Source organism: Vicia villosa, linkage group LG1, assembly GCF_029867415.1.
Source record: "Vicia villosa cultivar HV-30 ecotype Madison, WI linkage group LG1, Vvil1.0, whole genome shotgun sequence".
Lineage (NCBI taxonomy): Eukaryota > Viridiplantae > Streptophyta > Magnoliopsida > Fabales > Fabaceae > Vicia > Vicia villosa.
Window position 1 is genome coordinate 45,319,813 of NC_081180.1, and position 24,609 is coordinate 45,344,421.

Genomic DNA, 24,609 nt, shown 5'->3' on the forward strand with positions numbered 1-24,609 from the left:
AATTTTCCAAACTATCATTATGAAAACTCACTCCCACTTTCTCTTATATCATCATGCATGCTTGAACTCTAACGGCTCTTGCTTTCTTTTTGTGGTAACTTCAAGGTTAGCCAGCAGATAGTAATGTTACCAGGCGTGCAAGGTGGACTACTGCATAGAGACTAAAAAAAACTTGATAAAATATTTGTTATGATTAAACCATGACAAAATATGATTCATATTTAATTTGCCACACTTAAACTGTGGTTAACCTACACTGTGCCTCAAAAAAACTTACGACAGCATTGTCATCGTGTGTACCGTGCACGTATCCAAATATTCTAAAAGAAATCCTAGTATTTAGATATTTTAATGATGTGTTTGTACCAATTTAGTTGAAAAAACTTTAGTTAAAATGACAGGTACTCTTGTAAAGTCAAATCACACTTAAAACTTTTTATTTTGTTGATAATCTTAATAATTCTCAAAAGCTATACTATGAATTTGTACATAGGGAATGTGAACAAAAGTTAAAGTTAACAAAAGTAGTCCACTTGTGCCATCATTTTTCTCGGGCACAAACATTTGTCTTTCTTCTTTGAGCATAACCTACCATGTTATCTCATCACAAAAGCTACTAAAGAGTCCTAAATTATTCCACTTCTTACCTAAACAAGTAAGAGTGTAAAAGCCTCAACTATATTGGTAAGACTAAAAAGGTAGTAGAAACTAGAAAGACATATATTTTTAAGATAAACTATAGGTTAAAGTTTATCATTATTTCTCCATATACAAATTCCATTATATATCCTAACCATTGTCAACTTTATTTATTAAAAAATAAAGTAGGCAAGGTTGCTCTAGTAGAACTATATAAATCCTCATAGAACTTCAACCTGTGTCACTGTCTTCCTTTATATCCTATTCTTCATCATAATGAAACACATATTTTCCTATTGTTTGTGCCATTTTCTTCTGTTATTAGTTACTTCTTTTGTTGTAACACTATGTGATGATGCTGATGTAACAGAAACTAACCTGCTTCTCAGGATTAAATCAGAGCTGGTGGATCCATTAGGAGCCATGAACAACTGGTCTCCGAAAACTCATGTCTGCAACTGGAATGGAATAACATGCGACGATGATGTTGATCGGAAACATGTCGTAGGCCTGAATCTTTCTGGTTCAGGAATATCAGGTTCCGTTTCAGTTGAGTTAAGTCATTTCGTTTCACTTCAAACACTTGATTTGTCTTCAAATTCACTTAATGGTTCCATTCCTTCAGAGCTAGGTAGCCTTCAAAATCTAGTAGAACTTCAACTATACTCAAATTACCTTTCTGGTAACATTCCTAAAGAGATAGGTAATTTGAAGAAGTTGCAAGTTCTTAGAATAGGCGATAACATGTTGTCAGGTAGCATTCCATCTAGCATCATTAACTTGAGTGAGTTGAATGTGTTAGGCTTAGGTTACTGTCACTTGAATGGAACCATACCGGTCGGAATTGGTAAATTGAAAAATCTAACATCACTTGATTTACAAATGAATAGTCTTATTGGCCTTATACCTGAAGAGATACAAAATTGCGAAAAGCTTCAAAATTTTGCAGCTTCAAACAACATGTTTGAAGGAAACATTCCTTCCTCTATAGGGTCGCTTAGATCATTGAAAATTCTTAATCTTGCCAATAACAGTCTTTCTGGACCGATTCCTACATCGGTGAGTTATCTTTCTAACTTGACGTACCTGAATTTGCTTGGAAACAAACTAAATGGTGAAATTCCGTATGAGCTTAATAGTTTGATCCAATTGCAGAGGCTAGACTTGTCTAGAAACAACTTTTCTGGATCAATGCCTCTCCTTAATACCAAACTTCAGAGTCTTGAAACTTTAGTTCTTTCTGATAATTCTTTGACAGGTAGCATCCCAAGTAGTTTCTGTTTCAAAAGTTCAAAGCTTCAGCAACTTTTCTTGGCTCGAAATATTCTCTCGGGAAAATTTCCTTTGGAGTTACTCAACTGTTCCTCAATACAACAGTTGGATCTCTCTGGTAATAGCTTCGAAGGTGAAATTCCATCGAGCATAGACGAATTGCAGAATCTCACTGATCTTGTACTCAACAACAACACCTTTGTTGGATCACTGCCTCGTGAAATCGGAAACATCACTACTTTGGAAGGCCTTTTCCTATTTGGTAACTTTTTCACAGGTGAAATTCCAGCAGAGATCGGAAAGCTGAAACGTTTGAACACGATTTACCTTTACGATAACCGGATGTCAGGACTCATACCAAGAGAGTTAACAAATTGCACAAGCTTAAGAGAAATCGATTTCTTCGGAAACCACTTTACAGGCTCTATTCCAGAGACTATAGGGAAGCTGAAGAACTTGGTTCTTCTTCATCTGAGGCAAAATGTGTTTTCTGGTCCAATCCCTCCAAGTTTAGGATACTGCAAAAGTCTTCAGATATTGGCCTTAGCAGATAACAAACTTTCAGGTTCAATTCCACACACATTCAGTTATCTTTCAGAACTTTATAAGATTACCCTTTACAACAACTCTTTTGAAGGACCTATCCCGAATTCACTTTCGTCTCTCAAAAACCTCAAAATCATAAATTTTTCACACAATAAGTTCAGTGGAAGTTTCTCTCCTCTCACTGCTTCGAATTCTCTGACTCTTCTTGACTTGACTAACAACAGTTTCTCAGGTCCTATCCCTTTGAATTTAGCCAACTCAAGAAACCTCCACCGTCTCCGTCTCGCATACAATAATCTCACGGGAACTATTCCTTCGGAATTCGGCCAGCTTAATGATCTCAACTTTTTTGATTTATCATATAACGATTTAACAGGAGAAGTTCCGCCTCAGCTCTCAAATTCGCGGAAAATAGAACACATTTTGCTGAGTAACAACAGATTGAGTGGCAAAATACCTAACTGGTTAGGAGAATTCCAAGAACTTGGCGAACTAGATCTCTCATACAATAACTTCAGCGGCAAGGTACCTTCTGAAATTGGTAACTGTTCAAATTTACTCAAACTTTGTCTCCATCACAACAATTTGTCTGGTGAAATTCCTCAAGAGATTGGAAATCTCACTTCTCTTAATGTCTTCAACATTCAAAGCAATAGTCTCACCGGCGTCATTCCTTCGACAATTCAGAAATGCAAGAAGCTTTATGAGCTAAGGCTCTCACAAAACTTTCTGACAGGTAAATTACCGTTTGAGCTAGGCGAGCTCGACGAGTTACAAGTGATATTAGATTTGAGTAAAAACCTCTTCTCAGGTGAGATTCCTTCATCTCTAGGAAACCTAATGAAGCTAGAAAGACTCAACCTATCTTTCAATCAACTTCAAGGAAAAGTTCCTACTTCCCTTGGTAAACTCACAAGCCTGCATGTGTTGAATCTCTCATACAACCATCTAGAAGGCCAGATTCCTTCAACTTTTTCAGGCTTTCCAAGAAGCTCTTTCATGAACAACAGCCGGTTATGCGGCTCGCCGCTAGTATCTTGCTCAGGATCAACATCAGAGAGGAAAATGCAGCTATCAAACACACAAGTGGCAGTTATTATTGTAGCTATTGTGTTTACTTCAACTGTGATATGTTTGGTTATGTTGTATATAATGCTTAGAATTTGGTGCAACTGGAGAAAAGTTGCAATATCAAATGCAGATGGAGGTGGTGTTGGACAGAAGAAAGAGGAAGGTAGATGGGTTTGTAATGATCAGAAGACAAGGAATGGAGAGTATTGGAAAATGAATTCATTTGGATTCATTCCTTCACCAGATAAGAATAATTCTGTGACAACAACTTGTTTCTTTAATATCAAAATGGAAGCCATGGAAAATGCAAATATATGAAAAAAAAAATTTCTCTCCTTAAGTTTGGGTTAATAGCTTTGAAGGTACAATTACAGTACAGGCACATCATTTAATGCTGATTTTTTTTGTTGATAATCATCCAATGATGACTTAAATTAATATAAATACTAGTTGTTAACAAGTATCATACTTACTGTTCAATAAAACCATTCTTAGAAAAAATAATTACATGGGTTGAATTTAATGATAAAAAATTTCTATTTTACTAAAACGCCTTTATTAATTATAGTAATGATATTGTAAAATGACATTTATTTTGGAATAAAGAAAAAATACAAAGTATGCGACAGAGAATGGAATAAAAAAAAGTTAGAGAAGTAAAATTTAATGTTGTCTCTGCCTCCTAAAACTTATTCATTTATGTTTTTGTTGCTTGTCAATTTAATTTTTGATTTATTTTGTCGTAATTGAGTCTCCTCACATAGTTGCGCATTCTAGAATTGAGTTCTTAATCCATTTTATGCATTCATAAATCAAACTATTTGTTGTTCAAAAAAAAAAAAATCAAACTATTTGATTATAGTTTTTTAGCAATATGCTTCAAGTTAAATAATTAAAAGTTTGAATCAAAAAACGCATTTGAGAATGATTTAAGTCGTATCATGTATCAATTTATTTAGTATAGCATTTCATTTTGATAAAAATTTAAAAACATTGAAGTGTGATTCAAATCACAGGATGTCACAACTCGAATCAAACTAGTAGAGAACTCAAGATTTTACTTTTGTGAATCTAATTCAAATAACAGAAGTATTTGACTCGCATCAAACACATTTTTGAAAAATGGGATTTTGCCTCTAAGATTCGTGAATCACACAAATCCATGACTCGAATAAAAAAGATATGATTTGAATCACATACATCTTGACTCGAATCTAATTGATACAACAAATTTTGGATTTTGATTCTATGATCATGTTGTTTCACGATTGTGAAAAATTGTCATTAAAAAAATTATTGATTTGAGTCGCAGACTAGGTCACTTTCTTTAAGATGTTTCACAACAATGTTTAAAAGTGTGCAAAATAGTTACTCAACCACGACGCCTCCAAAATAAAACACTCAAATTATATATTATACGATTACTACTTGCATGGGAGATATTTGTTCTAGAATTACACCTTCTGATGGGTACTATGACCAGTCAAATATCGTATAAATATCACTCTTTAAGTCTAGTCGAATATTGTATAAATACCACTTTGTACTAGTGTATCTCTTCAAACAAGCTGTAATTTTAAATTCTATTTAAATGATAATTTTCTCAAGGTATATCAAACTGTACATTGTAATTTTAAACTGTATTTATATATGATAACTTTCTCCAGGTATATCACACTGTACATCTTCTGGAGTTTGACAAAGGACCCTTAAAAACCGTCCGAGATTTACTCACATGGACGCAAAAAAACCTTAAGCCTTGGCTCACTTCCATCTGCTTACAAAAGACCCAAAAACCTTAAAGAGGGAAACAATGGTAAGCAAGGAGTGGACTAAACTATATTTTCAAACAGTATCTTTCAAACTATAGAATCAAAACTAGACTGCATGAGCTACTGCTTAACCGCGTTTAATACTTTACTGCTTCGGCCAAAAGTCTATCATACTCGAGCTTTGCTTTTTCAATTTTATTCCTAAGCTGTGTCACCTGCACAATCATTTTCTTAATGAGTCAAAACCTCCAAACAGTATATTTTCATTCTATGCACATCAAGCAGAGTATCTAAAATTTAACCGAATCTAGCAAATGCATCTAACTATAAGGACACAAATTTAAACCAGATTTCAATCCCCTCGCGATCATGAGTCATGTGATTTTCCATATATCACAAACTCAGGTTGGAGAAGCAGCAATCTTTGTGTTACTTATCAGCTCATCAATATTGGGAAAAGTTGTACCATAATCCCAACAGCAATCTAGGCAGTTGGACTATATAAGGTAAATAATATAACCATTATTTCTCTGTATAACACTTACCTTGAGAATAAGTTCCTCCTCTATCTTTTCAAATGCAAAACATCTGTAAGGAAAAAAGAGAGGAAACATAAGATATTTGCTTCATAGTGTATTACTGTTGCCATGTGGTAGTTAAGCATTAAGGACCATTAAATGAATAAATGTTGCCAAAGTCCAAACGAGATACAAAGAGTTATAAACATGTCATGTAGCTAGAAGGGTTTAGCAGCAATAGTCATCTCGACTGAAACTGAAACCAACCCAAGTAGTTGTATAATAGCATTTCATGAAATTTAATATCAGCAGGGACCATGTAATTATAAATATACTCACTCATCAATGAGTTTCTTGTTCCATTCCAGTAAGTTCGCAGTTTCTTGATCAACCATCGGGTCTGCTGGAGATGCAGTGGTCTACGAAAAAAGCAAGGATGAAGTTGGCAATAAAATACTTTGTAATGATTTACATTGACAGAGTACGACGTCCAAGGAATCAAGCATATCAACAGAAATGTTAAATTAGCATTTACTCTAGAATACAACTTCAATCAATAAAAAAACTAATAAAAAGTTAAGCACCTGAACATTTTGATTGCAGCAAAGACCTGTTTCAATCTTTTCCACTGCTTGCCTTTTCACCTCATATTGATCTATAAACCCTCGTGTCTTTCTCTTAGTATATGCTGAACCATATTGAGAAACTTTTAGTTAGATATGATTAGTTTAGCTACTGGTAAATATAACTAGTTTCTCATGCAAATTACTTTGTTCATATCCGCCTTGTGCGTTTGATATTGGTACAGGTGAAGAACAGTTGTCTAATGCAACTGGATTTTCTATAACAAGAGGTTTCTCCTTTGATGGATTAAGTGCGCCAACTGGAACTTTACGCTTCCTTCCCTGACACCCAATTTTATGACAATATAAATCCCTGCAAAATATTAACAAGGACTCTGCAATATCAGAAAACAATGCTTAAAAACCAACAAATGGAGGGGGTTGTAAATAGTCTATGTTCAGATCCAGCGACAAAAAAAGGAAGTAGTCAAACTCCACTTGTTTCAAAAGAAACACTACCAGTATTCCGATGTCATATCCTTCAATCGTATTTCAAGCTTTTGAAACAGGGAAGTTCTCTCAAAATCTTGCTTATTATGAGTTGGCTGAACTTCATCAGCTTGCAGCATGCCTGAAACAAGAGTTACCATCTTGAAATCCAATACATTTATCAGACTTACATGTAAAATAGAAAAAGATATTGCAAGTAATCTGCAGTTGCTTCTTACCGACGACTCCTCTACCCCTATTGCCATTCACAACCGGCCAAAATGGCTGCAAATACAAAGCTTAGCAGTTATATTATAAAGATATAAGAAGCACACACGATAAACTTATGCTGCATTGAAGGTGAATAAGTATAGTAAATGTTTTGAAATGCTATTTATAGTTCTGATACTGAATAAATGCAATTTAACAAACAAGTCATTTCTATTTTAATAAAACGTTGTCAATTTCCACAGGAGTGGAACTGTTGGGGGATCCGGGGAAGCCGGAAACAAAACTATGGACCCAATGCACCAAGATAACAAGAGAGGAAGACGACGCTGCCACATATCCACCAAAATTAATAAGGCATTAGGCAATGTTCTATTCTATCTACTCATAGGCAATGTGGAACTTAACTAGTCACACTTGAACCCAACTGAAACTTTGACCATAGTTCATATTACAGTCTACCTTGACCTATGGTCACCTTCCCTCTTCTTCCGACCCTTCACTTATGAAAGGTATCTTATCCACCTCATTCTTTGTGACCCTTAAACAACAAACACCAATAATCTTGTCCTACTTGGTAAGATCAACTATATGGATCAAACAATGTCTTCATATTCTATCAAAAAACAAAATTCTGGAATTAAATCACAGCCGTTTTATAAGGTTTCACTTGAGGTTTTTTCATTAATTTTTTTTCATTAATTTTCCACTACTACTCAATGAGTAAACATTCATTTAATCAACATTTTCATGTTGTGGCCTCTGTTTAGAGGAATTACCAGTATCAGCCGATTTTTGTGATATATATTGAAGCCGTGGATGCCGACTGCAGGAGCTTCCTTAAGAAATCCAATTGTTGTCACAACTAATGCCTGCACAGTTAATCCAAAAATAAAAAACCAAATCAAATTATAGCCAGGACTTATTCCATGGTTCAACTAATTGGTCCTTAATATTTGAAACACTAACTACTAAATCAAGATTGAATATGCAATGTGTTGTCGATGGCGGACGGCGGTCCATGGCGGAGAGCCAAAATCCCGCCATACCGGCCGCTTTGCGGCGCCGCTATTGCGGATTATGGCGGAAAAAGGTTCAAAAATGATTTCATATTTATAATAATAACATAGTCAAGACAACTTTTCATAGTGAATATAGAAAAGAAAATCAATAGTTAGATAAGAACCTCTGCTAAACCACCACTTTTTGGTCTGTACACTATATACTCAATATCTTTAAGATCATCTGCTATGTTACGAAGCTTTACAGTTTGCCCTCGCAATATGATTCTAAAACTTTCTGGCACCCGCAAGTACAATATGGACAAGTAATCCTATCAAACATGGGAACATTGTTAGTTTAAGAAAATCCAAATTTATGTAGCATTTAAGAATATTTTTCTACATCAAGCATACACGTAAAGAATAATGAAGCCTGTTAGCAAGATGTTGCTCATTTACTCTCATCCTGGCTGGTGTCGTATGAATCTTCTTAGTATCTCCAGCAATACGGATATCCTGCATCGAAATTGTCAGCAGTTACTTATAAGTAATGAATTTCATATGAGATGGCAAGTCAAAAACAGTCAAATCCATAATACAGAAAATACAACCTCGGGATCGGTATCAAAGTCTAGTTCCAAATTCCCATCATCATTGAGCCATAAATTGAAAATAATAACTTTAGTACCGTGATATTCAATGTCGTCAAACTGCAAAAGAGAGGAATATTTAAAGAGAATCAATCATAATCTTTGGAGTGATATGCTTAATCTACTTAGATGGCAACAAACATTATAAACCAACTTGATATGGTATACAAACTAGTTTACAAGGATTTCAGAAGCAAATTTTTCTAATTTGATTATGTAATGACCAGAACTAGAATCTCAAGCCTAAGATGGCAAAAAATTGAACATCCTTTACTGTGTAACCACTTATAACCTTAACAAAATAGACAACCCTATAAGTATAACACAATGCTACATTTGTCCCTAAATATAATCAATCCCCTTTTCACCGATTCATACAAATTTTAAAAAAATAGGTAATCTATTTATTTAGTTATAATCAGTCAACAATGTGCATTGCTTTTCCAAAATTACCTTAAACTTTTGACTCATTTTTCTACTTAATTAATGATTGCCTCAATAGGAATAATTTTGTAAGACTCTCTATGAAGCCTAACAAATATTATAAGGAATAGAATAATGAAAAAAATGGCATTCAAAGTAGTTTATAAACATAAGACATGCATAAAGTTATGGTATCTAGAACAATAAAGCTGAAAACTCAAAATATACAATCATTTAATATATTCTGAAAGAACAATCTAATTATCATGGATGGAGGAAAAAGTTCCGAAACTGACTTGTTTCAAGATTTCTGCTTCTGATCGATATGGAGACCATTCCAGCAACAAAGACATATTAGACCTATAATGATCTGGGTGATTTAGTTTTTCCAGGTATCCAGTTGATGTATCGCACTTATAACTTACCTGAAATTAACACCATCACCTAGTTGTATCAAAAAGGAAATACTAGAGTAGAGCCTTCATTGTTTAAACGGGTTATAATAATAATGAGAGTACAAGCAACGCTTCACAACATTGTGATGGATAACATAGCAGGAAAAATACTCGAATAAGGCTCAGTAATATCCGTCATAATGCCAAGTTAACTACCTAACTTACAAGTACTCCCTATTGTCCACACCAACATACAAGTCTACTAAGGATCATAAGAATAGAAAATTAAAGAGTATATACAATTAACCGATCCTAAAGTAATCCTTTCTTGAAACATTTGTTTAGTTCAATAGAAACACCAGCCTTTTTTTAAAATATTCTCCAACCCCCCTGTTGTCTTATAAGATATCAACTTAAACTTAAACGAAATGTTACTTTTGTCAGTCATCAGTAAAATAAAACATAATTCAAATCTGCAAAGGTATTAATCCATTAAAAACAACTTCAAAGGGATTAAATGGTATTTGATAACTCTTCATCTTATGCAGGTTTTTAGTGTTTTTAGAGTCTATTTATTTTAGTTATTGTATACTTTAGCAAATTTAAGGAGTTATTTAAAAAATTTGTAGTTTTGTAGCTCTTTAATCAATGTCGAATATGGAAGATGATTATGTGTTCTTAAAAATCAATGTTCTTAATGTTCTGACCTATAACTATTAGCCTAAGAAAATATGAATTTAAATTGGGTAAAAGGGATTTTGAATCAACGAATTGTCCTTAACCTTTTTCATTTGATTTGAACGTAATATTAAACAGACTTAATTGTGTTGATAGAAAATTCTAGAGCATGATACTGCAGAGGATGGGATTCGGAATCCTACTTGCTCGTTATAATTGTTAATTCAATGTTTTGCGGTTTACTTTTGGCTACTTAAATTATTCCAGTAGTTTACTTTTCACCTAAGAAAACTAACTTTAATGCACAATAAATTAAAACACAATCCTTATAAAGTCGATCTTTCTTATCACTTTTACTAGATACGGTTTGCCATGTAACAACTTTGGCAAATGAGATCAGCATTGCAAATAAAATTAGTATTTTAATTAATGCACTATATAGAACTGAAGTAGTAAAAATGAGAAATACTACTCACCATGGGCACTACAATTCTGTCCAGCTGTGCTCGCATCAAGAATGAAAAAGAAAGAAGTCCAATGCTTTTAGTACATACCCTGATCAACACAGACAATCCGCTTTTTTAAAGAAAAAGACTATTTCTATGTCAATATACAAATTAGGGAGCCACATTATGTCAATATAGTAGAAAACACAATGCAAAAACAAATTTTCACAGAGTAATACGAAGTTCTGTTTTCAAATCCTTACACGCCATTCATGTGGCAGCTGAAGACAATTGCATCTGCACCCAGTCTCATACTACCAGTCTTGAAACCATTTCCATCTGCAAGGCCAAACTGAAAAATAAATATAAAAGAAAATACCGAATACTTTAAATAAAGAATGTCATAGTCCATACACTGTCCAATTGCAGATGTTGACGTCTTATCCGAAAATCCAAAACTCATGCAACATCGCATTGCTTCTGGATCCATTCCACTACCATCGTCTGATTGCCAGTGTCCGCACAAAGTTACAGAAGTAGGAATATTAAAATAAAAACCTATGAACCTTTAAATTTGACGAGTAGCATAAGCAATATACCTTGAATCAACAATGCTCGACTTCCATCTTTAGGATTTAAAATATTATCCACCTTAACAGAAGTAGCCCCATTTTGAATCTACCTTATGAACAAAAGTTAACAATGCAATTCCAAATTAGAAAATGAAATGACAAATATTAAATGACAGCTAAGAAATGGCAAAAGCATACAATAACAAAGGTGATAATAGACATTAAAATTTAAAACTAACATATGCAATAACAATTTCTTTTTGAATAAGAAGAACTTGACATCAAAAAAGTCTACTCCAAAATGAATCATTTATTTCTATAGAAGATAAATTGCTCTTTGTGGTGCATGCTTAAATAGAATTCCCTTCTTTGAAAGTTATATAAAAGGAAACGGAAAGAAGACAAAAAAATAGTATAGGCTAGGAAAATAACACAAATGAATAAATAGCGCTGTTTATATACTTCAAAGCTTTTGGTTTCATAGCTCAAACGAATGAAAAATCACCTCATCAACTGCATTATCTAGAAGCTCGGCTATGGCTGCAGACACAAGAATGGAGGTAAATACCAACTAATGAAGAGAATCACAAAGTTAAAGCATATAGAAGAACCATGCGGAGGAGATAAGTTTACAAAGGCCTTAAACATACCACCAAATACCCACTTGTGCGAAGTTGCATTAGAGTGAAGGAACAAAGGGTGGACATGAAGATAGTTTTTTGCACCTGCAATACATTTATAAAAAAAAATACACATTATTAATCCAGAGAGTCAAACACCGTTTGAACTACAAGCTTAACACATAGCATGTGAGATCTGAAAACTAAATTAATCCCTATGACAATCAAATTGAAAAGAATTGTTAGTAATCAACATTCAATGAAAATAATTTAGATTACATTGACAGCAAGATTGTCAAACTCAAGTTTTTAAGTCGACGTCTTGCCTAGGTAAAATCGACCCGTAAATCCATACAAGTTTACTTACCTCATTAAAATTAATATAAATATACAATTCATAAACTTCTCCATTACTATAAATGCATCAATAATTTAAATTTTCACCTTAATTATAAAGCAAAAATATATCAAATCATCGTAATAAAGTGTTATACTCATAAACTTGTAACCAAGCTATATAAAATTACTCCACCAAATCATAAAAACAGCCCAAAAAAGTGTTTCATAAATTAAAAGTTAAAACCATCCCAGAAAACAAGAGTTAAATTCTTCAAAATTGACCCCTAAACATGTAAAACTGTACAGTATTACGAGTTAAACACGATTTTAACAACCATAATTGACAATAGTAGTTAGATATATTAATTTGAAAAGCATTATATTGAATTACATTGGGAGCTGACTTTTGAACCAAGTCCATCATCGTAATTCCCCGCTCTCCAAAACTTCCTACAAAGGGGTTCCGCAGGAATTCTTTGTGAATTTGAAATTACAGTGTCATCAACATTAAAAAATCCTAGCTCCGATCCACCAGTATAACTTCGACAAGAACTTCGACCACTAGATACTATATGCTCATCAGAAACTTGACTAGTAGAATGACTTTGAGATCCCGGAATTTTGATTAGTATGCCTCTTTTGCTATCTCGTTGGTTTCCACTACTAACAGCTTCAAAGTCATCCTTTCCCCTTACATGGTCAAATACGTCCATCTCTATAGCTTCCATCTCTGTACCTATTACTGTATATGACGATAACGGAGAAAATATTAGTCATAAATTTGAACAGCATACATTGATTTTTGTTGACCAAAATAAAAAAATTCTCTAAAAGTTCATAGTGAATATCAACCTAAAAAGAATACGAAACGATACCCACACAAAAAGTGAAAATCACACGGTAACAGCAACAGAGTGAATGAAATACGAGATTACGAAACCGAATAGCAAATAAACAACTAGAACTGAAAATGCAAAGGTTTGAAACAAAATCAAAATCGATCAGGATTGTATTGAAGTTGCAATTGCATGCATGAGTTTTGAGTGTGAACAGAGAAACAGCATTGTGGCGTACCTGAATCAGTTAGAGAAGAGGAAGACTAACCGAGTAGAGAATGAGGGAAGAAAAGGAATGAAAGTGGCAAGAAAGAACTCCGACTCTGCTTTCTAACAGATATACGTCCGGTCCTTTTCCCACAAGTTTGTTATAGTAGCCTCCCCGTTTTTCGAGCACAAAACTTGCCTCTCATTATAATCATTAGTTCTTCGATTTTTTATTATATTTATGGTTTGAGGATATTAAAATATTATATAAAAAATCATCATGAATTATTTTATAAAATTAAAATATTCTTTATTGTATTTATGGTTTGACGGTATTAAAATGTTGAGAAAAAAATAAACACTAACGGTATAAAATAATTTTACACGGTCAATCAATCACGATTATGTTGAGTGTCAAGTCACATTGTTATTTTCAAAAAAGTTATGTGACATGGCTGATGGATAAATCTCAATTGAATGACACTGTAAAATTATTTTATATTAGTGCACTACCTTTAATCTATAAAATTTTATGTATATATTATATAAAAAGTAAGAGAAAAAGGATAAGCACGGTAAAATATTTTTACACTGTCAATCAATCACAATTATGTATTTAATTAATGGTTATATTGTAAAGTTAGTTTATTGTCAATGCACTACCTTTAAACTCAAAAAAATAAATATAAATTATTTTATAAAATTAAAATATAAAAAATATAAATTAAAAGTTTTGAAAAAGAAGAAAGGAATAAATAATCAAGAAAATAATTTTAAAAAATATGAATAGTGTCTAATTTAATATAAAATAAATTTTCATTATATATATATATATATATATATATATGATAAAAAAAGGAAGAAAATATTATTTTATCTAGTTCATAAAGAATTTCCTTGATGGGAGTAGCTTTGTAAAAATATTATGTTTTGAAAGTTTTCTTTTTGAGTCAATATTATGCTAAATGTTGGATATTATCATTTTATTTATCTCGGTTTTATTTTTTGTAATTAATTTTCTTAATTTGTAGAAAGACTTAAATAGGTAAATATTTCGTAGATGCATATATGAAATCTTCAATTCTATAGATGCATCTACGGAAGCGTTAAAACACATTAAATCTTGAAATTTTTTCAATTAATTAGGAAAATCCCAATCCCAAATTAATTAAGTTGATGGCATATACGGAAACGTGGGATTTTCTCAATTAAATCGAAAAATCCTAAATTAATTTCCCAATTAATTGATAAAATCTCAAATTAATTGAGAAAATCTCAAATATAAGACAATATTCCGTAAATGTATCTACGAAATATTCTATTTTCAAATAAATAAGGGTGCTTCCGAATGTGCATCTATGAAAGAGGGGCAAAATTGAAATTTCACGTGGTGTCTAAGAGATTCATGAGATCTATTGAGAAATCATCTTAGATTTTGGATGTTAATTGTTTTTTTTATATTCATCCCTAAAGTTAAAATTTGTATGAAACATGTGTATTTTAACTTTATGGACGAATATCAAAAAGATTTTAACATTCAGGAATTATTTTAAGAAAAAAGGATATAGGAACGAAAATCAAAAACTCGTTAACTTACAGAGACGACTTAATTATTTAAATCTTATAGAAATTAGTTAGTTGGTGTAGAAGTTATAAGTTCAATTTCTTTTCAATTTTAGTTAGTTTTTTTCATTTTAATGGAATGATAGGTAAACATTGGGAATTAAGGGGTAAATTTAGTATATATGGAAACATTATGCAGGTAGCGTTTGAATAAAAAGAGGGACCAGACTCTGATATTAAACAACAGGAGAAATCAAGCTCTAATACTGAAATTTACCACGAACTTAAAGTTTCAAGTGGATTACAAGATAAATTCTTGTACATGACATAGAGTACCATTCAACCAAGCCATCAAAAGGATATGGGTATGAAGATTTAGTAGCCTATGCACTTCTTAGTAGTTCTAGAGATCCTTCTACTTTTTGATAGGCTATGGCTAGCCAGGATAAAGATGAGTGGGTGGGTGCAATGGTGGATGTGATTGAGTCCTTAAAGAAAAATTAGACATGGGGACTTGTTCAACTTTCTAAGGGAAAAAAGTCATTCGGTTGTTAGTGGGTGTTCAAGAGAAAACCAACAGTAATAGAAAAAGATTGGGGGAAATTGAGGCTTGTATTATAGCAAAGGGGTACTCATAATAGAAGGGGTTGATTAATTATGATGAGATTTTCTCCCCGGTCATCAGACGTACTTCTATTAGGGCAGTATTAGTCTTGGTAGCCAGTCAAGACATAAATTTAGAGCAGATGGATATGAAGACAATATTTCTTCACTATAATATAGATGAAAAAAATTACATGGATCAACCAGAGGAGTTCGTTGTCACTGGACATGGCATACTAGTTTGTAAATTAAAGAGGAATTTGTATGGTTTAAAGCAGTTTGCAAGACAATGGTACGAGAACTTTGATTCATACATGCTTAATATTTGCTACAGAAGGTGTGAGTATGACTATTGTGTTTATGCTAGGAGGCTTGGTGATAACTTTTTTATTTTTCTATTATTGTATGTTCATGATATGTTAATTGATGTTAATTATTTACATGATGTAAATGAACTGGAAATCATGTTGGGAAAGGAGTTTGACATGAAAGACGTATGTGTTGCTAAGAAGATTCTTTGAATAAAAATTCACAAGTATAGTAGTGCTAAAAAATGATGGCTCTCTTAGAAAAGCTATATTGAAAAGGTGTTGGACAAGTTTGACATGAGTAATTCGAAAGTTGTGAGTACTCCATTGGAAAATCCATTTAAGCTCTCATTAGATCAGTGTCTAAAGATAGATGCAGAATCTAAGCATATGTCAAAGGTCCTTTAGGCCACTGTCGTTAGTTGTTTAATGCATGATATGGTATGGACTATAGCAGATTTGGCACAAGTTGTATGTCAAGTTTGAAAGTTTATGTCCAAACCAAGAAAGTGTCATTATGAAAGCAATCAAGTGAATTTTCATGAACTAAAATGGTACTAAAAGATATGGCATCATGTTTAGTAGTGAATAGGATGATCCTTCAATTGTAGGGTATGTTGATTCAAACAATGTTGGCAATATGGGTCGTTGTAGGTCTACAACAAGGTATGTCTTTACTTTAGCAGAAGGACCTAATTGTTTGAAATCATTGGTTCAATCCATATTGGTCATTTTGACAGCTGAAGTAGCGTACATGGCAGAGGTAATTGAAGCCACCAAAGAAGCCTTATGGCTTATAATATTGGTGAGTTCAGTTGCATTGTGATAGTCATAACACCATTTATTTGGAAAACAATCAGGTGTATCTCGCTAGGACCAAGCATATTGAGGTGAGGTTTCACAAGATCATGGATTTATTTGCATATGGACAAATATTACTTGAAAAGTTCTTACTTCAGGGAATAATGTTGATATGTTGACCAAGTCATACATCAGTGACAAGTTCAGGCCTTACTTGGACCCGTCATACAAGAAATCTTCAAAGGGGTTTAATATTCTCCAAGGTGGAGATTGTTAAGTATGGCTCATATTGTCGGGATAATTATGGTTTGTTGAGTATAACTTATATTGTTGAGATAGTTATGGGTAACTGTTTGTTGAGGGAAATTGGGGATTAAGGTTTTAGATAAAATGAACTCTAGTATTATATATATATATATATATATATATATATATATATATATATATATATATATATATATATATATATATATATATATATATATATATATATATATATATATATATATATATATATATATATATATATATATGGCTTCTAACACTATAATCCAACAAGTTCATAAGACAAAAATAAAGGAAATTATAGTTGCTCTATAGTCGCAAAGGTAGGACCATTGAGCTAACTATGTTAAGAAAGATCGATCATGTCCATTGTCTTTTATTTTCATTTATCATTAATCTTCTATATTAGTCGTTGTTATAACACTTATTATTGATTGAGATTCAACTATATAACTAGATTATGCGGTTGCAAGTCCTCCATATATTAGCTATCTCCTTGGCTTTCCATGCCCTACTTGGTGTAACCAGTTGAGTAGGATTTTCTCATGTCCTGAGTGATGTTTGAAATCCTCACCTTCTGACTTCTCTACATCTTGTTTACCATAGCTTTTGCAACTCACTTGGACTTAGCACTTCTATTGTTTAAAATCTTAGCTCATGTGTGGGTCCCCACCCATGTTTTTATTCGAAAAGTCTTGCTTCCCTCTACTTTTGAGCATAGACCCAAAAATCCACATTTACCCTTGCATTCTACCCTCACTATGTCTTTTTCATTCTTCACAAAATTAATTTACCTTCCATTCAAAATTGACCACTCAATTAAAGCATCCTTGAAATCGGTTAATAAATTAATTTCCACTCCAAGCTTAAACTCATAGTCCTTGCCTAGCTGCTCTTTCGTATACTTTTCATACTTGGGAATTACTTCATCTTCATAAGCATCTGGATATGAGCTACCCAACTCATGACTCACATATTGGTCTTCATCCCTATCCCTCGTTTCACTGCCACCTATTTTAATTCATTTGGCAATTTTACTAGGTACAACAGCAATAACCTTCTCCTTCTTAGTAGGCAATTTCTTCATAGGTGACTTGCTAGCACACCGCTTATACCTAAATAACTTTTCATTTATTTCAACTCTATTGTTGTCAAATTTGGGCTTATCTATTTCAATGAATTCAAAACCATCATCCATGGCAGTTGTTCTTTCATCCTCAGCATCATCAAACCTAACCTTCAATGCATCATTATAATCATCATTTTCTTCCTCACTTGGATTAGATTCTACAACCAGGTTCGCGCATTGAGGCTCAACCACCTTGACTTTGATGTCCTTCACATTATGCTCAACATATAGATGTCCTTCAGTGTTGTTACCAATCAAAAAACTAGCAACATCTAAAGCAAGGTCGTCCATTTTAACTAAAAAAAATGATTCATCTATACCTTCGAGTTTGCTCTAAATCCTAGACGAATCACTACTGTATCCCTAGTCAAGCACCAGTTTCAAAATGTCTTTAACACCCCAGTTGCCGCTATCAAGATCAGACACGGTTGTTTGAACCTCACCCCTATAAAACATCATATTCTCTCTAACAAACTCCTATTCATGATGAAAAATCACAATGAACTTACTCATTTTATGTTTCAAAAACCCTTTTAATCAGAAACCCTAAAGAAAGCAAAACATGAATCAACTAAACTGGGATGTAAAAAATGTACCTTAGGTCACGACTCTTCATTGAAATGCAAAGATTCTTTAATGGAGTTCCTTGGAGCAGTTCAATGATGGTTCACAGTTAGGGCAAATGTTGAGGTCTAGAACAAGAATGTTTTTGTAAATAAATTAAGGGTAATTATATGATGTGGCATTAGAATGAACATTTTGCATTTAAAAAAATTGAAAAACACAAAAAAAAAACACTAGGCATGCCACATGCGCTCAGGGAAAAATGATCAGCTTATTGAACTTATTGAATCCCTTATTAAAAAAAATTACAGTAGAAATAATTTTTTTTAATTGGATGAAAAAGATTGGACATAATATCCTCTCTTTTCCCTGAGCATTTGAATGATAGGCGTACTTAGCTTACCGTTTGAGTATTGGTCTTTCCCTCAAAACACATTAATTAATCAAATTTAGTTTGGTCTTTATTGGATGAAAAAAGAATTGGGTAGGATGTGTTATCCTCTCTCTTCCCCAAGTATTTGAATGCTAGTTTAACTTAGCGGGTTGTTCGAATATTTGAATTTAATTAAAGATTTATGACTTAACTCGCCTCACAAATTTCATGAATAATTTGGATAAAAAGGGATTGGTTTGGACGTAATATCCTTTATTTTCCTCGAGTCTTTGAATGCTAGTCATACTTAGCTTACCCTTGGCTTACCATTCAAATACTTGTCGGTCACTTAAAAACAATCTCACCTCATCAAACCTACCTTTTCTACCTTAGTGCGACCAAATCAAAACCTTTCATAATTAAAATCAACCAACAAACAAACTTTTGTTATCCAGAACTACGTAGACTTGAGTTCTCTATTGCACCTGAGAATATGTAGGAGCGAGATTCAATGTCTCGTCAAGCACTTTAATAAAAATATAATTTTAGTCCTTTTATTTATTTTTCTGTAAAAAAATTTAATAATAACGAGAAGAATCACAAACACTTTTAATCTAACATTTCCCTGAACTAACTAAACAGTCCCCGTTGAATACAACGGATGCTACGGGGTGTTAATACCTTCCATGCGCATAATTGACCCTCGAACCTAAATTTGGTTGGAACAACCATCTTTTGTTCTTTAAGGGTTTTATCAACATTTCTCTTTCAAAAACAAAACTTCAGTGGTGACTATGTTGTTTTTTAGCGTTTAAACGCTCGAGTATTTTTTGTTCAGCGACAGCTGGGGATTATTTGAAGGGTTAAACCTAGTTTATTTAGCCTTAGGATTTGAATGTTTGCCTTGTTTGTTTTCTTTTGTGCTTTATGTTTTATTTTTTATCTTGCTTCACTTTTAAATGTTTTTTTTCAAATTTGTATATATTCATATAAGGGATAATGATGTGATGTTTGAACAGGGCTCTATACTCGAGTCCGAGAATACACATACGCTTAAGATGGTGTTATGTGGTGTTGACCTATTTGGCATGTTGTGTAGTGTTGACCTCTTTGGGGTATTGTTGTATAGCAAGTAATTTGCTATGGTGGAAATATTTATGAAAAGGATCCATGACTCTGGGAACCGTGTCTAGAACATTGGAGTCGATGGTTGCATAGTGTTGACTTACTTGACGTATTGTCTCGTGGGGTTGGCACGAAGACCTCATTTAGAGTAGATCCTCTTGAGGGTACTGTTGTAGGTCATATACTCATCAGAATTATACCTTGTAGAAGGTTGTCTTTGCTTGTTAGACCTCCTAAGTTGAACTTGAGATAATTCTGAAGCTTCGCCGAGACTCTCATCTCGTGACATATCATTCTCGCCTTCATCATCATTAATTGGAATATTCACCTCATCTCCAAGTTGTTAATCATCAACATAATCATTTGGCTCACTACTCTAATCATCACCACCAATAGTATCGAGATTCTAAATAGGTAATCGAACTGGATTAGTATTAGACAAACTGGTATCTTTCTTGGGTGTAGTCTTCTCCACCATATCTATGTCTTCAACAATTTGGTCTTCCATGAACACCACATCACAGCTTCTGATAAGATTTTTTTCCTATAGGATCATACAACCTGTAACCAAACTGGTCTTGCCCATACCCAAAGAAGACACATTATTTTGACTTTGCATTCAACTTGGATCTTTCATCCTTTGGAATATGCACAAAAGCCTTACAACAATAGGAGTGAGATTAAGAACATGCACCACCGTGTAAAATACCTCACCCCAATAATGTTAAGGCAACTTAGCTTTAGAGAGCATTGTTGCACCCCAAAATTTGCCCTCCTGATTTTACTTTTAACTGGCTTAGGCTTTGCACATCATTTGCATTATTTTATTAAGGCATTAGCATATTTGCATCTCATTCAATAAAAATCAAAAAATATAGAACATCATTTGCATTAGCATCATTTAGAAAATAAAAAATATACGATCGTTCCCATTTTAACGCATTCTCATTCGATTAATAGTATTTTTGATACAAACTTTGTTGACTTATGATTTTAATTTTGAAGTTCAATTTGAATTTTGAAATTAAAATTAGGAGTCATTTGTATATATTTTATTTTGCATTTTGTTATTGTTTTTATTATAGGTGCAAATCAAAAGAGAAGTTATTTGGTTCATTTGTTACAAAGTCCATGATCAATTCAAGTGTCCAAGTTCTAAAGCCCATTTGATTATTTGTTGGTCCAAGCCAAACTCATAAAAACAAGATACGATACGCTTAAGATGGTATCGTATCTCGTGACATATCGTATCTTGTATTATTCAATTACCAACATATTGTCAAATTTGAGCCATTTCATAAACAAGTTGGGGACCACACTAGTGAAGTCACGTTTTGTTTTCTCCACCAAGTTTCATTCACAATTTCACCAAAATTCCATCTTCTTTTAACACACTACAGGCAAAGAATATCAACAAATTTCATTCCTCACACAAATAGTACACGACTCACCACTACCACTCTCCACCTTTCATGGGTTGTACCATTCCACTACCAATAAACTTTGAATTCATTCTTATCCAATTCCCATTCACAATCTCCATTGTGCCCTCATTCTCCTATGCATATATAAGATCATACTCACACACTTGAAAAGGGGAGGAAGAAAAAGCAATAGAACTCTGTTAAAAATGTGACAGAAAAAGCTTCCTCCGAAACACCCTGTTCTTCATCAAACCACTTTCAAACTCACCTTATTATCATTGAACAATCAAAAGCGATTACCACCTCCCTGCAACCTTCATGTAAACACCCACAACACCACCACCACATCTGAAACGACTTTCTCCTCACTTCTCCTAGCTTCAACGTCAAACCGATTTACTCCAAAACCACCATCAAAAGTGGTTTTCACCCCGCTCCAGTATTCCACCACCACTAATTTGCATCACCATAAACCATCATAAGCAATGAAGCACGGACACGATACGAGTATCGGATACGATACATATCCGATACGGCGATACGTTACTAATTGAATAATACAAGATACAATAAGATACGCATATAAAAATTAAAATAAAATATTTAGTTAAATTATAGTTTAACAAAACCAAACTCATAATAGAACTTTCAATACATAACTATATTACTAAAAAATATTAAATATAATCTAAGATATTGGTATAGTATCAATGTCGTCTCCTCCTTCGCCATCATCGGTGAATAGAGTGGCTTCTAAATTTGGCTCATCAAGAGACAATGATGCAACTTCAAGAGTTCCAACACCATCAAAACTTTCCCATGCATCTCCACCAATGTCCCACATCTTAGTACTCTCTTCTTTGTATTCTTCATATTTCCTACCCAACAACCTCAAATTTGTATGCACATAAACCAAGTCTTCAGCTCTTTTAGGATTCAATTTGTTTCTTTTTAAAGAGTGGATGAATCAATAGGTACTCCAATTTCTTTCACAACAAGATGAAGAGCTAGGTTGCACAAGAAGCTTCAAGGCAAGCTTTTGAAGAAGAGGAGCGGGAGAACCATGCATAACCCACCAAGATTTGGGGTCTAATACCCATCTATCTTCAATAGAGTCAAAAGAATCAAAACTATTTGATTTTGATGAGAAATTAGCATATTCAATTTTAACCTTTTTTCTTTCCTCAACCGTTGTAAACAATTTTCGAAAACAATTATTTCTTTGTGTAGATATCTCTTCATCCTCGTGTGGAGAAACTCTATTTGGATCCTCACGAAGCCATTCATCACTATAATACCTATAAATGAAATAAATGTTAATACACAACTTATGAATTACAAAAGGATAAAAAATAAATAATAAAAAAGCTAATAAATTTTTGGCTAATTTTACCTTGGATTTAGAGAGTGAGCCAAACAATGAAGAGGGGTACAACTCTTAGTTCACCTATCAATTAGTATTGAATAAACAACATTATAAAATGGTTATATTGATGTATCATTTAAATCTTTCCCTTCATGCCTATATATTGATGCATTCACCTTCTCTATCATAGAATCCCACATCTCATATACCAAATGAAGTGTGGACTCATCGATATCACAAACTCTAACCATATTATAAATAGGCTCTGTAAAATCAATAATATATGCAATTTTGTCCCACCAAACATCATTCAAAATAAATTCTTTTGTAGCTTGAGCCTTACCCATGTCATTCTCTCTATAAGAAATCCATTCTTCACTAATAACCATTGATTGCAAAGAACGCTTCAAGAATTTAAATCTTCTTAACATTACAATGACAAATGCAAAACGTGTGTCAGAAACATCAAGTAATTTGAAAGATGAGAATTGTTTAAAAATGACATTTCTCATAGAGTGGTTCATGATAAAATTTCTAACAAAAGAAACATCATCAGCAATTTGAGTAATCCAAATACATTCAGTCCATACTACCTCATTTTTTTAAGTATTTTTGGCAGCACGTATGTTCTTCAATGCAAGATTTAATGTATGCACAACACAAGGAGTCCAAAAAACTTTCGGACATGAACTTTCAATGATCATTCCTACAGCTTTGCATACAGGAGCATTATCTGTTATGACTTAGATCACATTTTCTTCCCCTACTTCTTGTATAACTTCAGCCATCCTATCAGCTATGTAGTGTTTACTCTTAATTTCACCTGAAGTATCCACAATTTTCAAGAATACAGGACCCCTTTCACTTATGGCCATAAAATTTATTAAAGGTCTTCTTTGACAATCTGTCAATCCATCAGAAACAATGCTAACCCCTTTTGAATTCCAAGTTAATTTAATGGTCTTAAGCAATCTCTCAACATGTGTTTTCTCTTGTTGTAAGAGAGTTGTCCTCAATGCATTATATCCAGGGGGAGGAAACAGGATAAATTATGATTTGCAGCAAATAAATAAGAATTCACATAATAAGAATTTCTTGCAAGGTTAAAAGGCAATCCGGCAGAATAAAACATTCTGGCTATGAGAGCTCTTAGAGTTTCTTTTTCACTTAAATTAAAAGATTTTTCTAATGGACTATTTTTCCTCCTCTTCAAAGAAGGACCCTCTTGCCTTTTTTCAGTGGATGATGGAACATGTTTAGGTTTCACTCTATTGCTAGCTAGTTCTACAATAGATTGTAACTCAGACAAATATTCTTCATTTACATTAGGACACACAGAAATTCCAGTTCCATAAATTCTTAGCAAATGATTTTTTACTCTAGAGTAAGAACTTGTAAACTCTTTTTGACAAAAGTTACATACTCATACCTTATTTCTATCTGCTTCTGAACCTTTAGTACCCTTGTTTGTTATACTGACATAACCCCAGAGAGGACAGTGATCATCTTGTAAAATATTTTCAGAGAGAAACTTATTTGGAATTTTTGAATTTGATTTGGAAGATGTTGACAATTTGTTGTTTAAAAAATGGGAGAAATGGGAAAGTATGAAGAAGGAGAAAAAAAATAGCAGAAGAGATACGTTGCAAGAGAGAGATGAGAGATGGTGAATATTTGAAACTGTTAGTCATATAAATAGCCACTAATGATCAATATTATTGGAATTGAAAACTTAGATATTGCCTATTTGTTTTCTTTCTTGATAGTAACGTACAAGAATTGTCTATTAAGATAGCTATTGTC

The 24,609-nt window shown here is 33.1% G+C and overlaps 2 protein-coding genes across 2 annotated transcripts; one reads left to right on the forward strand and one right to left on the reverse strand.

The window, feature by feature from the left end:
* The first annotated feature begins 739 nt into the window (after nucleotides 1-739).
* On the forward strand, nucleotides 740-4,120 carry LOC131636190 (LRR receptor-like serine/threonine-protein kinase GSO1). Its single transcript, XM_058906838.1, has one exon. It carries the CDS (start codon nucleotides 916-918, stop codon nucleotides 3,844-3,846), a length of 2,931 nt encoding a protein of 976 aa, XP_058762821.1. The 5' UTR covers nucleotides 740-915; the 3' UTR covers nucleotides 3,847-4,120.
* An 800-nt stretch (nucleotides 4,121-4,920) lies between these two features.
* On the reverse strand, nucleotides 4,921-13,435 carry LOC131605274 (protein MICRORCHIDIA 6-like). Its single transcript, XM_058877652.1, has 20 exons — nucleotides 13,297-13,435; nucleotides 12,614-12,964; nucleotides 11,914-11,988; nucleotides 11,769-11,803; nucleotides 11,291-11,369; nucleotides 11,106-11,195; nucleotides 10,955-11,030; nucleotides 10,722-10,800; nucleotides 9,469-9,597; nucleotides 8,711-8,809; nucleotides 8,514-8,615; nucleotides 8,285-8,431; nucleotides 7,878-7,970; nucleotides 7,110-7,155; nucleotides 6,901-7,012; nucleotides 6,588-6,754; nucleotides 6,403-6,506; nucleotides 6,158-6,237; nucleotides 5,846-5,888; nucleotides 4,921-5,515 (listed from the first exon to the last, which is right to left on the reverse strand). The coding sequence occupies exons 2-20, from the start codon at nucleotides 12,948-12,950 to the stop codon at nucleotides 5,438-5,440; spliced, it is 1,971 nt and encodes a 656-aa protein (XP_058733635.1). The 5' UTR covers nucleotides 12,951-12,964; nucleotides 13,297-13,435; the 3' UTR covers nucleotides 4,921-5,437.
* Nucleotides 13,436-24,609: the final 11,174 nt, after the last annotated feature.

Excerpts from the sequence above, each read along its gene's own strand:
- LOC131605274 (XM_058877652.1), bottom strand. The coding sequence starts at position 12,950 with ATGGAAGCTATAGAGATGGACGTATTTGACCATGTAAGGGGAAAGGAT. Across the intron at positions 11,989-12,613 it reads TTCAAAAGTCAGCTCCCAAT|GTGCAAAAAACTATCTTCAT; the intron begins GTAATTCAATAT and ends AATGTATTGCAG. Across the intron at positions 7,971-8,284 it reads AAAGTGGTGGTTTAGCAGAG|GCATTAGTTGTGACAACAAT; the intron begins GTTCTTATCTAA and ends TTAACTGTGCAG.
- LOC131636190 (XM_058906838.1), top strand. The coding sequence starts at position 916 with ATGAAACACATATTTTCCTATTGTTTGTGCCATTTTCTTCTGTTATTA.